Raw genomic sequence first — 13374 nt, 5'->3', positions numbered from 1 at the left:
CACCCAGGCGCAGCCCTAAGCCAGCAGGTCATTATCTCCCGAGGGGTCCCAGACTGCGAGGGCACAGGCCGGGCTGAGGGGTCCCCTCCTACCCCCACAGTGCACAAATTTTTGTGCACCGGGCCTCTAGTCTATAATAAAATATGCTAATGAGACCAGACATCCTTCTGGATGAAGCCCAGGTCCCAGAGGCAAGCGGTGCCAGAAGGCCTACTCTTGCAGGAATTTTTGTGCATCGGGCCCCTAGTTACTTGTAATTGCCAAGAGCTGGAAGCAACTCATGTCCCTCAATGGTTAAATGGATAAAGAAAATGTCACATGTACACATGACATATTCCGTCTTAAAGGAAATCCTGTCACATGCTGAACATGGATGAACCTTGAGGACATCATACTAAGTGAAAGACAGTAACAAAAAAGGCAAATACTACACAATTCAACTTATGAGTCATCTAGAGTAATCAATATCTTTATAGAAACTAAAGTAGATTGGTGATTGCCAGGAGCTGGGGAAGAGGTAGAAATGGATAGTTTTTGTTCAATGGGCATAGTTTCAGTATTACTAGATGGAAAGAGTTTGAGACCTGTTAATGTGAATATGGTTAACAGTACTGAACTGTTAAAAAATGGTTAGGATGGTCAATGTTTATTAGTTTTTACATTAAAAATATAAAAATTAGGGTTGAGGTAGATGAAAAGAAAACATCCCATGTTTATAGATATAATATTAAGGTAGCAACTCTCCAAATTAATTTAGATTTAACACAATCCCTAAAAGAATGCTAGCTGGCTTCTCCATAATCATTCCTTAAATTACTGAAATTCAAGGAACCCAAAGTAGACAAATACGATGTTAAAAAGAACAAAGTTGGAGGTTCGCAGTTAAACTACAAAACAACAGAAATAAATCAACAGTGTTTTACTGGTATAAGGATAGACATGCATCAATAGAATGGAATTGAAGAGTCCAGAAATACACAGGGTGGGGCAAAAGCAGTTTCAGTTGTTTGTATGAAAAATACAAGAATAAACTTTTGTGTTCTCACAATTGTAAACCTACTTTTGCCCCATCCTATATTTATGGTAATTACTTTTAAAGAGTGCCAAGACCATTCAAAGGAGAAAGAAGTCTAAAATGATGTGGGGACAACTTGATATCCACATGCATAAGAATGAAGTAGGTTCAAAGGTCTAAATGTAAGAGTTAACACTATAAAACTCAGAAAATTTGGCAATGGTTTCTTAGGTATCTTTACATGGTAGTTACATCAGAAATCATCCTCATTTTAAAGACAGGAAATCTTCCAAAGCCCAAGCAGAATCCAGATACAATCAGGTCCTACTCTAAAGCCTCCCTGGAAAGGACTGTGGCCAAAATCTCTGACTTTGAGCCCATGGAAGGGGGCAGGCAGATCCATATCGGCAAGACAAAGACCCCAGAAGGTTATAAAAAGTGAAGTCCTCTGTGTGTTTCTTCACTCTGATTTGGAAATTGTTCCCAGAGTCCACTAGTGTTAATAAGCAGGGTCCCTCCCTCTCTAAAAAAATAAAAATCTGACTTTGTGTTATCAGTTCACTTGTAAACCTACACAAAGGTAACTTGAAATCACCAGATTAAATCAACTCAAGCCTAATTAAGCACCCAGATTTCCCATTCCTCTTGGTATATTATTTTAATCCTGACTAATGGCAAATATTCTAACAGCAAACACCATTACACTGGGTTGGACACAGATTTCCTAAGTATTAAGCTCTCATCCTTTCCTATTTCCTGCCTCTACTGGTACGCTCGAAGGGCTTCATGAAGATCGTCCTGCTTGGCCAGATGACGTTGCTGAAAACCTCTCTTCCAGAGTTGATCATTTCTTCTCAGTCTCTCTGTGATTCTATTTAAATGTTAATATATATGGACCAACCTAGGCACTCAGGGACAAAGTTAACGGGCAACTAAAAATTCAGGTTACTGATACTATTGCATATAGGAAAACCTTAAGTAGCACTTTTTTTAAATCCTCTAAGTGGATGTTTTTTTAATTGATTTTAGAGAGAGAGGAAGGGGAAGAGAAACATTTAGTTGCCTTCCACATGCAGCCCAACGGGGAACGGCCTCAACCCTTTGGTGCATGCGACAACACTCCAACCAAGCCACCCAACCAAGACATAAATGGCACTTTATTCCCCAGAGTGCACCTATTATTTACCATAGCCTTAGGTTAGTAAACACATCAATTCTTATTTCCAACCTAATTTTAAATTCTCCATGAAAATCCTATTCTCTTTTAGAATCTTAATTTCTCAATAAGGACCAGAGAACCAGGAGCCAAAGTCTTTGGAGGGTGGGGATCCAGAAGTCACAACTTACAAAATGAATGTAGCTACAGCTATTCTGAGTCTCTTTCCACCCAACCCATTTACCATAAACTATTCAGCATAAAATACACCAAACTGGTAGCTACAGTCATGTGACCACTACAATATTCCTCAGGAAAAAGGTACCTAGTCAAACATCGGAGATACTTCTGAAAGTTCTCAATGCACTGCAGCACTTTAAGGTTCATAGTTCCAACAGTATCCTGTAACTTGGCTCGTTTAACCCAGAATGACAACCTCTGACCATTTACCCTTTATTTAAAGCTATTACCCAATTCCACAGGAAGATTTTGGAAAATAATTTTCTTAAAACTCCCCATACAACCTTGTCAAGCTTCTAAGTCCATACTTACTCTTCATCATCATCATCCTCCTCATCATCATCCTCATCATCTTCGTCAGCAGCAAGTTTTACTTTTTTCTTTAAAAATAAGAACAAAAGCCCTCATGAGCAAGTGCCCAAACTAAAGGCCAGAATGAGAGACCTGTAATAAATGAACTGCATCTCTACCTGTGGGACCTTGCTGCCACCTCCAGGGGCTGCCCGCTTTCCAGACATACTTAGGAGTTTCACATCCTCCTCCTCGTCATCTTCTGACTCTGCATCTTCCTCCACAGCTAAAATAAATTTAGGAGGCACTACTAAAACTCAGCTCAGAAGCAGTAACTCTCAAAAAAGGGCATTAATATATAATAATGAGTATTTAAAAACAGATTCTACTACTTTAAAAAGGCAAAAAGCAAACACATTTTTTACAAAAAGGAACTGTGGGGCCTAACACTCATTACTAGGTTTTAAATGCAAAGTAACAGGTGTTTCCAGTTATAAATTAGTAATATAACTACTAGATTCCCATTTGAACCTACTATAAAGACAGTAGTCCAGCAGGAACAAGGTAACTGCATAAAAAAGATAAAAATAACATACCTACTAAGTGTTGTCCACTAATATGCACAGGCCCTGAACCACACTTCAACCGTAAAACCACAGGTGGTGTTATTTCAAAGCCACCAAGGGAAACCTAAAAGAGATTTGAAATCAATAAATATTGTACAGAAAATAAAAAGTTAAATGTTTTGGTATAAAACCTGCTCATAACTTACAAATGTTTGTGTTAACAGGCATGACAGGCAAATCCATAAACCAAATGAACCAACCAATGAACCCGTTTTCCCACCTGATACACAAGAGCAATCACCATGTCCCAGTGTTCATCATTCAACCCCGCAGCAACAAACCAAGCCTCTCTCCCTGGGGTAACCTGCCTCACTGCAACAGAATTAGACCTTGCCATGAAAGCCAAATTACAAGTGCGCTTACCGTTGGCTGTACAGACATTTTCAAAGTTGCCAGTGTTACTTTAATTGGACTGCCTTCGTAATTCATTGCCTCTGCTTCAACAATGTGCAGTTCATCCTTTGCTCCAGCCCCTAGACTGACCTGTGAACAGAAAAAGAGCACTTAATTTTAAAAAATTACTAAAGGGCTATGTCAAAATATTGGGGCGGGGAAAGAAAAACAGGAAGGAGGATATTTCTGTGACTTCTGGGTTTACATTCTGGCAAGAATCGCAGAACATGAAGGAACTGGAGAAAACTCTAGAAATCATTGCAATACAGTCCCACAGCTTAGAGGAAACTTTCTAAAATTGTAAAACTGATCTTTCTCAAGTAATTTTTTAAAAAAAGTTACTCAAACTTTTCGCTATTACCACTAATGGAAAACTAATTTGTGCACAAATGTTGCTTTCAAGTTTTATGGGACTTTGACAATCAATATTCAGTAAATTTGAACAAATATATAAAAATACATTTGATGACATACAGGGTGTCCCAAAAAAATGCACACACTTTAACAGCTGATAAGCTCGATTTTGAAAATGAAATGCATTTTAACAAACACTGTCTTTATAATTATTCAAAGCGTGTATATATATTTTTGGGGGGGGGGGGACAACATCCTATAGTTGTACATGTCATCACCTATCCACAGTATGATTACCCAACATATATTGACCACCTACAAGTTGAGCAGCAGGCTATGGGCTAGTCTCTGCAGGGGACAAAGAACATTTACCACTACCCTAAAAGGCTTTATAAGGCATCTTCAGTTTATAAATATAAAAAGTTGAACAGTAGTGTAACTGGACTTTTACATGATTACAAAAGGAGTAGTAAAAATACCAAGTTTTGTATCACAGGTATACAGAAAATCAGTATGCAATACTGTTATAAAAATACTATAATAAAAATTAAGTATTAAGCCGCACAAATAGGAACTAAGGCTGAAATCGAGAAAGGTTTAGTAGTATATTTTGAAAAGTTTAAATACCGTTCGTAAAGATAATTGGTGCTCATTTTCATCATTATCCACCTTAAAGTGGTAATCTTTGTCGGCTTTTAGTTCACAACCTGTAAATGAAGAAAAAGAGCAACTAACACATGGAGAAAAAACACTGAAACTTCAGTGTGGGTAACCAAAAAGGAAACCAACTTGTGGCTTTTCACTATTCTACCAGGCCTCTCCTCCTAGGTGTCTTGAACACAAATGCCTACAATCAAATAACATCCAAACAGGCCTTAACATATCCCCAGGACATGTCTATTCTTGCCTTAAACGTAATTTCATGTACATCATTCAACTGCATGCTCACATATCCTAGGGAATAGTTCCAATACAAAGGGTCAACAAAAATATCTTGATATAAATTGACCAGAAACCCAGCTATTCAAAATGGCTAGAAATAAAAGCATTAATGTATAGTGCATATTACCTATTCCACCAATAAGCAAATTGTTTTAAGTACCACCAGAGTAAAACCTTAATTAATTTAAATGATCCCATTTAATTGCAGTCTAATAGTTACTGGTACATAGATGCTTAAATGTTATTGCTCAATTAACAAACCTCAGCATGGCATCAGAAACCAAGTAAACTTGGGGGCAGAATGTGCAGTTACTTGAAGCCTGACTGACACCAAGAAACGGCTTCACCAAGTTTACTGAAAACCAATTCTGCTCTCTCCTTACTTAGTATATGAATTGTGTCCTGGGAAGAGGAGGAAAACCAAAACCTTAGAGTATGGCAACAGTATCGGGTCTTATTTGACCCAACTTGAACCTTAGCACGTGTCTCATCTTAAAAAAAAAAAAAAAAAAGCTGTTTGCGCGATTCCGCACATAAGGCACCCTCCCTCCAAACAAAACAGAAAGTCATTTATAATGCGCCAGCTCTGGCGTCCAGAACCGCGGCTTAGGGCCTCTGTACCTGCACGTGCAACCTTCCTCAAGTCTCTGAGCATCAGTGGCGTCACCTGCCTCGCGGGCCATCCCCACCTCCCGCGGGGAAGTCTGGGGAAAAGGCTCCATACATGAGGCTGCCCCGAACAAAGGCCTCCTCCATCCAGGTGCTACCGGCCACTTCACCCCCCATTTCCCGCCCGACGGCCCCAACGGAGCCCTGGGATTCCGGGCTCAGGGGTGACAAGACACCAACGAGCCCCGGATGCAGCGCCCCTACCCCTCCTTCCCCCAACCACGTGGCAACCACGTGCTCCCAGCGCCTGCGCCTCCCCTCCCCCTGGAGCCCGCCGAGGCCCGGGGCTGTCTGGGCTCCAGAATTCTGAGGCCCAAAGAGCAGGGCCGGGCGCTACCCGGCCTCTCCTCCTGGAACAAGGCCTGCACCTCACACCCCGAGCCCACACCGCCTCCTGCCCCAACCCGGGGCCCTGCACCAGAGACACCGGCCGAGAATCAAAAGCCTACGAGCGCACACCCCCCCTTGGAAAGAATGATGCCCGGGGCTCTGTAGTGTCCCCCAGGCAACGCTGAACCTCAGCCAGCCGGTTCCAAGGAACCCCACACTCGGGGTCTCGGCCCGCTCATCCCCAGGCCTCAGGACGCCCTTCCTTCCCACCTCTGGGTGCTCACCCCTCCTGGTCCTCCATCCCTCCGGCTGCAAGGCCCTGGCGCCTCGCCCCCCGCTCCCTCAGGCCTCCAGCTGGCCTCGCTTTCTTCCACAGCCCGGCCTCAGCCGCATTCCCGCCCCCCCACCTCCAAGCCGCTAGGCCCCGCTCGGCCTCGCTCCAACCCCCGCATCGTTACTGAAAAGGTAGTTCTGGGGCCTCAGAGGGCTCATGTCCATGTCCATAGAATCTTCCATGGGGTGGTAGCGCGCACTTAGGTGAGAGAGAAGGCTGGCGGAGACAAACGGCTTCCGCGCTGCAGCACAGACGCGCAGGACAGAATCGCACCAGGGAAAGGACGCGGGCTCTCTGCGTACTTATAAAGCACCAGCAGATCTCGCGAGAGTTCCCAGAGTCTCGCCGCCGCGCGCGTGCCCGAGAGCCCCTCTCCCCGCACAGGAGCCCTCCTGCGCACGCGCTCTGCAACGCGACTCCTTCCTTCCTCGCCCCCGCCTATGCCTCGCGGGCCTCCAAACCGGCATAACCGGGATGTCTGACTTGCCTACCGGCCTGGGCTCACCGTTCACCGCTTTTCCGAAGTTAAAGCTGCAGGTGCCAGAGACAGAGGGGCCTCCGGATTATTCTTTGTTGGGAAGAAAGGATGTAGCTGCCGGCCGGACCTACTCGACTCTGCACTTGGGGAGGAAACACCGCCCAAGTTGAAACCCCACATCTTGATGTCATGTTGGGGGCGGAAGGGGGCCGAGTCCGTCTTTTCTGTGTGAGCAGGGCAGGAGCCAGGCCTGGGAGACCAGGAGGGCTGTGTACCCCCAAAAACGCACCCACTCGGGTCGGGGAGACGGATGTGACTGCCCCCACCCACTTTGCAGACAAGGGAAGGAGTGGAGAGGAGTAAGGTGCCCAAACCGGTGAAACGAGAGCGTTCTCCAGCTCCGATAACGTGCAGACTGCTCACTACCTTTGCACATACGTCCTTAGGGATGTCCAGTAGTTTGATCCCTACGGATATATGTGCGGAAATATAGGCCAAGAAATGGACTTGCGTAGCAGAAGGGCAGGCATTTACTTACAAATGTATGTACAGGTAATTGCATCTTTGCCCTGTTTGCATAAATAGGGTCGTAGTTTACATATTGTCTTGGTCTCCTTGGGCTCCTATAACAAAATACCGCAGACCTGGTAGCTTATAAATGACTGTTAACATTAAGTAACATTCAAACCTGTAAAGAATTGTTGTGAGTTTGAGCCAAACTGTTGACAATTGCCAGGAAGCAGAATCTCAACGAATTAAGAGAATGTTCAAGAGAATGGTGGTTTTCACCTTGTTTTATACATTACAATCAATGGGTTATATGAAATCCATTGGTGATAGATTAGGGAGGCGGGAGAAAGCAAAGCGGGGGAGACTCTGGGATTGGGTAAAAAATAAAATGATAGACACATGCTTCTTTTACACAGGTGGGTGCAGGATAGCTAACAGCCAACAATGAACAGATAGCAATAACAACAAGAGAATGGGTGGTATGCGGCCTGGTGCCCACGCGCATTGGTTGTACCCTTGAGGGGTCCGAAAAAAGGGAAAGTTTCAAGTTACCCTGAGATGCAGAAAGACTATAGGCTCAGTAAAGATCGAAGTGGATCTCTGTCAGGGAAGATACTGGCCTGGGACATGGCTACCCACATAGACTGCTTTTTAATTGGTTTTCATTTCAGACCATCCTTTGTGGTCACTTCAGGTCTCTTGAGTGTGCAAGGCCACTCACCACACAGGTCTCTCCTGAGCTGGTCAGGTTAGCACGTGGCCCCTTTGCTTCCACACAACCCAAGTTTATTTCTCACAGTTTTGGAGGTTGGAGTCCAAGATCAGTGCCCGCATGGTCAGGTTGCAAACTTCTGGTTGTATCCTCAGATGGTGTAAAGGAGCGAGGGAATCGCTGTAGGATCTCTTTTATAAGCATGAATCCTATTCATGAGGGCCCCACCCTCATGACCTCATCGCTTCCAAAAGGCCCCACCTACTAATACCATCAGCTTTGGCGGGTGAGATTTCAATATATGAATTTGGGGGGGACGGAAGCAGTCAGAGGACAGCAATTGTTCTGCAAGTTCCCTTTTAATTTCATGTTGCTTAGGTCTCTTCCCACTGCATTCTTTTTTAGGAGTTGTATAATAGTCCATAGAATGAACATATATACTATTTTTAAATTCTTAAGTTTTATTTAATTTTTCATTTATTAACACATTTTGTGATGGAAAATGTCAAGCATGTACAAAAATAGAATATGATGATGAACACCCGTATGCCAATCACCCGGCTTCAACAAGTAGAAACATGTAGTCCTTTCCGAGGAGGCGGCATCTGAACTGGCTCCTGAAGCATCAGTGGAGGGAACCATGTTCTCAGCAAAGGAAAGGACACGAGCAAGTAAATGAAGGAAATGCAGGGGACTAGCAGGTCGTTCTTTTGCCTGAGGTTATAGTAAGCGAAATTAGAGTTTAAAAAACTGGGAAAATAAAATTAGAGCTACAACACGGAAGGCTTTTAAGTGCCGGATAAGAGATTGCTATAGTTAGCCTTGGTGGGGTAGGCCAGTTGGTTAGAGCATCAACTCTCTATGCCGAGGTTTCGGGTGCAATCCCTTGTCAGGGCACATACAAGAATCAACCAAGGAATGCACAGATAAGTGGACGTTTCTCTGTCTCTCTCCCCTCCTCTCCCTGTGAGCATGAACAAGTCATCTTTTCTGTCCAAGAACAGTTTAGACAGCCGCCATTTTGGACTGCGTGATTTGGCAGCCACCTGTTGGCCACATGGCTTGCATCTCCCCAGGGCGCCATCTTGGAACAACAGAGGCCAACCCCTCCCTTTGAATTAGCCAATCACGAAAGACTGTGCACCTGAGCTCCAATCAAGAGCAAGGGAAAGGTCACGTGCACCAGAGATGATAAAGCCAAGCAAGGAATCGAGTGAAGATAACGCCCTTTCCATCCCAAAGCACACAGTAAACTAACACAGAGCTCTGACTTGAATAAAAGATTGCCAATACATTTGGGTATTGTTTATTATCTTATGGAGAACCTCCTCTTCCAGGTAAATTATTTTATTGCAAAGATGCCTTCTTAGATAGGATGCTGTTCTACGGCAACCTCGCTGAAATTCGCCACCTAAGCGTCTCTAATCAAGAGGTAGGGACGGCTCGCCAGCTCCATTTCCCTTCAGGAATGTTCGCACCAACCCCTTACAAGGATGCCTTGACTGTCCTCAAGCAAAACAAAGGAAAGGGTTGATAGGGAATGTCACCATTTCTTTTTTATTTGAAACATGTTTGAGAATGTTTTCAGTGGCAGGTATTACAGGAGGTTAACTGGCATGTTAGGCATTTTCTCGGGCTCTGGGTTCAGCCTCAAATCAGGTGACAAAGTGCACCGTCCACCCACTACTTCTGGGAGGTAGCTGACCCAGTCCTATACACTATAGCCCACCCCTCATCTCCAGACTAGAGAAAAGCACCCAAGAGGAACCGAGGAGGAGAGAATCCTTTGAAAGGAAGCGAGGGCTGTCCCTACCCTTACTTCAAGCCGAATCAGGAGGCTCCACTAGCCCCAGTGCTACCATGGACTGGAGCAAAGGGTGGTGAGGGAGTTCTGGAAAATTTGACCTGTGTTCTGTGGAATTTAGATGAATCCACAGACTGCTGCCAGACTCTCTCTTTTTAATTTTTTAAAAATTTATTGATTGCAGAGAGGAAGAGAGACAGAAACATCAATAATGAGAGAGAATCATTGATCCACTGCCTCCTGCATGCCCTCTACGGGGGATTGAGCCCACAACGTAGGCATCAATCCCCAGAATTGGGCCAGAATCAAACTTGGGACCCTTTAGTCCACAGACCAACACTATCCATGAGCCAAACCAGCTAGGGCCTACCTGACTCTTGCCTGGAAAAATCTGTGATGGCAAAGCAAAGAGAGCTGTAATGGGCTTGGCCTGCACTTCCAGAATTTGGCACATCCAAAAACAGCCAAGTACAAAAGTCTTACAAGGACCTTACCAAGAGGAGTTGGTCTGCTGGAGTGAGGCAACCCCATACAACAAAGACTGTCTCCCCCCTCGCTCCCTCCCCAAGATTTAAATACATTGCAGAAATAGAAAAATGAATTTTTGTATATCTTTCATCCAGACTCCTCCAACTTTACCAGCCTACATAATCACAATACCGTGATGAAAGCCAGGAAATTAGCACTGATATAATGCCATTATCTGATCTCTAGACCTTATTCCAATCTCACCAGTCCCGCTAATAGCCCTTTTCTGTGCGTTTAGCTGTTATGTCTCCTTCACCTCCTTTAGTCTGGAAGTTTCTCAGTCCTTTGTCTCCCATGACCTTGACAATCTGTGAAGATAACTGGCTGGTTATCTTGAAGAATAGCCTTCATTTGAGGTTCGGCTGAGGTTTCCTTGTGATTAAATTCAAGTTACACACTTTTGTTAGGGATACCGCAGAAGCAATGCTGTGTCCTCGGGGCATCATATCAGGAGGGACATGCTGTTTGTTCTATTCCTGATGAAGTTCACATCCATCACTTGCTTAGGGTGATGTCTGCCAGGTTTCTTCATCTCTGAGTCTAAGTCAATACCCCATTTCTCATGGAATTTTACCCACTCTTTCTGGCCTCCATTCATGAGTTACCTAGAAAGTTATTTCCATAGTGTTTGCAAATAATGTTCTATTTTCATGTTCTACTGTAAAGAAGAGCTTGTCCTTCTTGTCTCTGTAATTATGTCAGTATGGATTCATGATTCTTATTTTATTCTATACTAGAGGCCGGTGCACGAAATCCGTGCAGCGGGGGTTTTCTCAGCCCGGCCTGCACCCTCTCCAATCCGGGACTCCTCAGGGGATGTCTGACTGCCTCTCACAATGCAGAACCGCTGGCTCCTAACTGCTCACCTGTCTGCCTGCCTGATCGCCCCTAACCACCTCTGCCTGCCTGATCATCCCTAACCACCTCTGCCTGCCTGCCTGCCTGATTACCCGTAACTGTTCCCCTACTGGTCTGATTGCCCCTAACTGCTCCCCTGCTGGCCTGATTGTCCCTAACCGCCTCTGCCTCATCCTGCACCTGGGACCCAGGACTCCCTCCCCTGGCCAGTTGCAGGCACCCTGGACCCGGGTTTCCCTCCCTCTGGCCAGCCACAGGCACCCAGGATCCGGGCTGGCTTTGCTGGGCTGGCCACAGCCGCAGGAGACCATGAGCAGGCGGCTTGTCCCTCTCCTGGGCCGCAGCCTGGCTGGTCCCCATTCCTCTCTCACTATTTCATTTGTGCCTGGCTGGTCCCCGTTCCTCTCCCCCAGTGTTGAGTGTCCGAGCCTTTATGGTGTGATGGTGTGACAGCCATTTGCGTATTAGCTCTTTATTATATAGGATGTTGTAATTTAATATTTTAATATCAAATTTCTTGCTCAAATTTCCCCTGTTTGACCACTGAAGCCCGTTCAGATGGGCTCCTGTGCCCTTTGACTTATTCTATCACTTTTTGTGTGTGTGGTTCTTATTTTCTGTACAGTCCTTGCCCTAACCCCAGGATCAGCCACTTCAATATTTGTGTTCAATATTTTTTTCCTTCGCCTTAGAGTATATAGTCAAAATATTTTTTTTCCAAAGTTGCTTAGGTTAGTTCTTTTCTGCTGCCAGTCCAGTATGGTTATGTTGTTCATTCGTAACACGGGGCTGGTAACTATTTTCATCTCTGTATTAGTTTCCAAAGGCTGCTATAAGCAGGTATCACTGGGTACTTAGGCTGGGTGACTTCAACAACAGAAATCCACTGTCTCACAGGGCTGGAGGCTGGAAGTCTGAGATCAAGGTATAGGCAGCATTGGACCCATTGCTTTTAGAGGCATCATCTTCATCTCTTCCTTCATCTTCACAGGGCGTTCTCCCTGCGCACATGTCTGTGTCCAGATTTCCCCCTTTCATTAAGGACATCAGCTGTGTTGGATTAGGGGCCCACCCTACTCCAATATGACCTCAGTTTAAATTAACTCATTATATCTGCAACAATCCTATTCCCAAATAAGGCCACACTTTGAAGTGCTAGGGGCTAAGACTTGGACAGATAAATTTTTAAAGGAAGAAAAAGCCCCCAAATGGTAGTAGAAACTGCCTGATCATCCCTAACCACCTCTGCCTACCTGCCTGATCACCCCTAACTGTTCCCCTACTGGTCTGATTACCCCTAACTTCTCCCCTGATGGCCTGATCATCCCTAACCACCTCTGCCTTGCCCCGCAGAGGAGAATACTGGTAACTTGAATTAGTCATATGCCACATGTTAGATCCAAAGCAGTGGTTCCTAGGAGGTTGGAGCATTGCTATTTCTGCCAAATGGATATATAAGAGGAAAGATACAGAATGAGCTATAGCCCCTGCTTCTGTTTTGGTTCTGAGGTGTCGACGAAAAATGTCCCGCCTATAGAAAACTTTTATAAGAGTCTGAGCCAAAATTTTGAGGACATGCCCCCAAAGCAAGAGATCAAGGGATTGAGAAAAATGCTGGGGAGAATGGCAGTTTTACAGCTTTATTTTATACGTTAGAATCAAAGGAGAAAACGTAAGGAAGGTGCATGAAATCCATTGGTCATGGATTAAGGAGGCAGGAGAAAGCAAAGTGGGGACACCTCTACGACTGGACATAAAGTGAATTGGAGGAACACATACTTCTTGTGCATTGGTGGGTGCAGGATGGTTACTAATGAGCAGTTCCGCACCTAGAGATGGTGTGCGGGGAGCAAGGTAACACTGAGGGGTTCTGTGGTCTCATGCCCTGTGCCTTCGAGGGGCCTAGACAAGAAAATGGCTCTGCCATCTCCCCGGGATGTCATCCTAGACACGTAAGAACAACAGACAGTCGCTCAGTGGATAGAGTATTGGCCTGCCGACTGAGGGGTCCCAGGTTCGATTCCAGTCAGAGGTACATGCCCAGGTTGTGAGCTCGATCCCCAGTAGGGGGTGTGCAGTAGGCAGCCGATTAATGATTCTCTCTCATCATTGATGTTTCTCTCTCTCTCTCTCT

At 45.0% G+C, this 13374-nt stretch overlaps 1 protein-coding gene and 1 long non-coding RNA gene across 2 annotated transcripts in view; both read right to left on the bottom strand.

The window, feature by feature from the left end:
* NPM1 (nucleophosmin (nucleolar phosphoprotein B23, numatrin)) overlaps positions 1-6750 on the bottom strand; it is a 13551-nt gene extending 6801 nt beyond the window's left edge. Inside the window, exons 1-6 of the mRNA XM_006765384.2 lie at positions 6475-6750; positions 4703-4782; positions 3692-3811; positions 3299-3392; positions 2882-2988; positions 2724-2791 (exon numbers count right to left, since the gene is read on the bottom strand). Of these exons, the coding sequence (XP_006765447.1) occupies positions 2724-2791; positions 2882-2988; positions 3299-3392; positions 3692-3811; positions 4703-4782; positions 6475-6532 (527 nt within the window). The 5' untranslated portion in view covers positions 6533-6750. The remainder of the gene's footprint in view (positions 1-2723; positions 2792-2881; positions 2989-3298; positions 3393-3691; positions 3812-4702; positions 4783-6474) is intronic.
* Positions 6751-8493: 1743 nt separating this feature from the next.
* Positions 8494-13374, bottom strand: part of LOC107183342 — a 26302-nt gene continuing 21421 nt past the window's right edge. Inside the window, exon 4 of the long non-coding RNA XR_001514126.1 lies at positions 8494-9552. This is a non-coding gene — a long non-coding RNA (uncharacterized LOC107183342). The remainder of the gene's footprint in view (positions 9553-13374) is intronic.

The sequence above is a fragment of the Myotis davidii genome, unplaced genomic scaffold, assembly GCF_000327345.1.
Source record: "Myotis davidii unplaced genomic scaffold, ASM32734v1 scaffold399, whole genome shotgun sequence".
Taxonomy (NCBI): domain Eukaryota; kingdom Metazoa; phylum Chordata; class Mammalia; order Chiroptera; family Vespertilionidae; genus Myotis; species Myotis davidii.
Note: the sequence above shows the minus strand (reverse complement) of the source record. Positions and strands in the feature narration are given on the sequence as shown.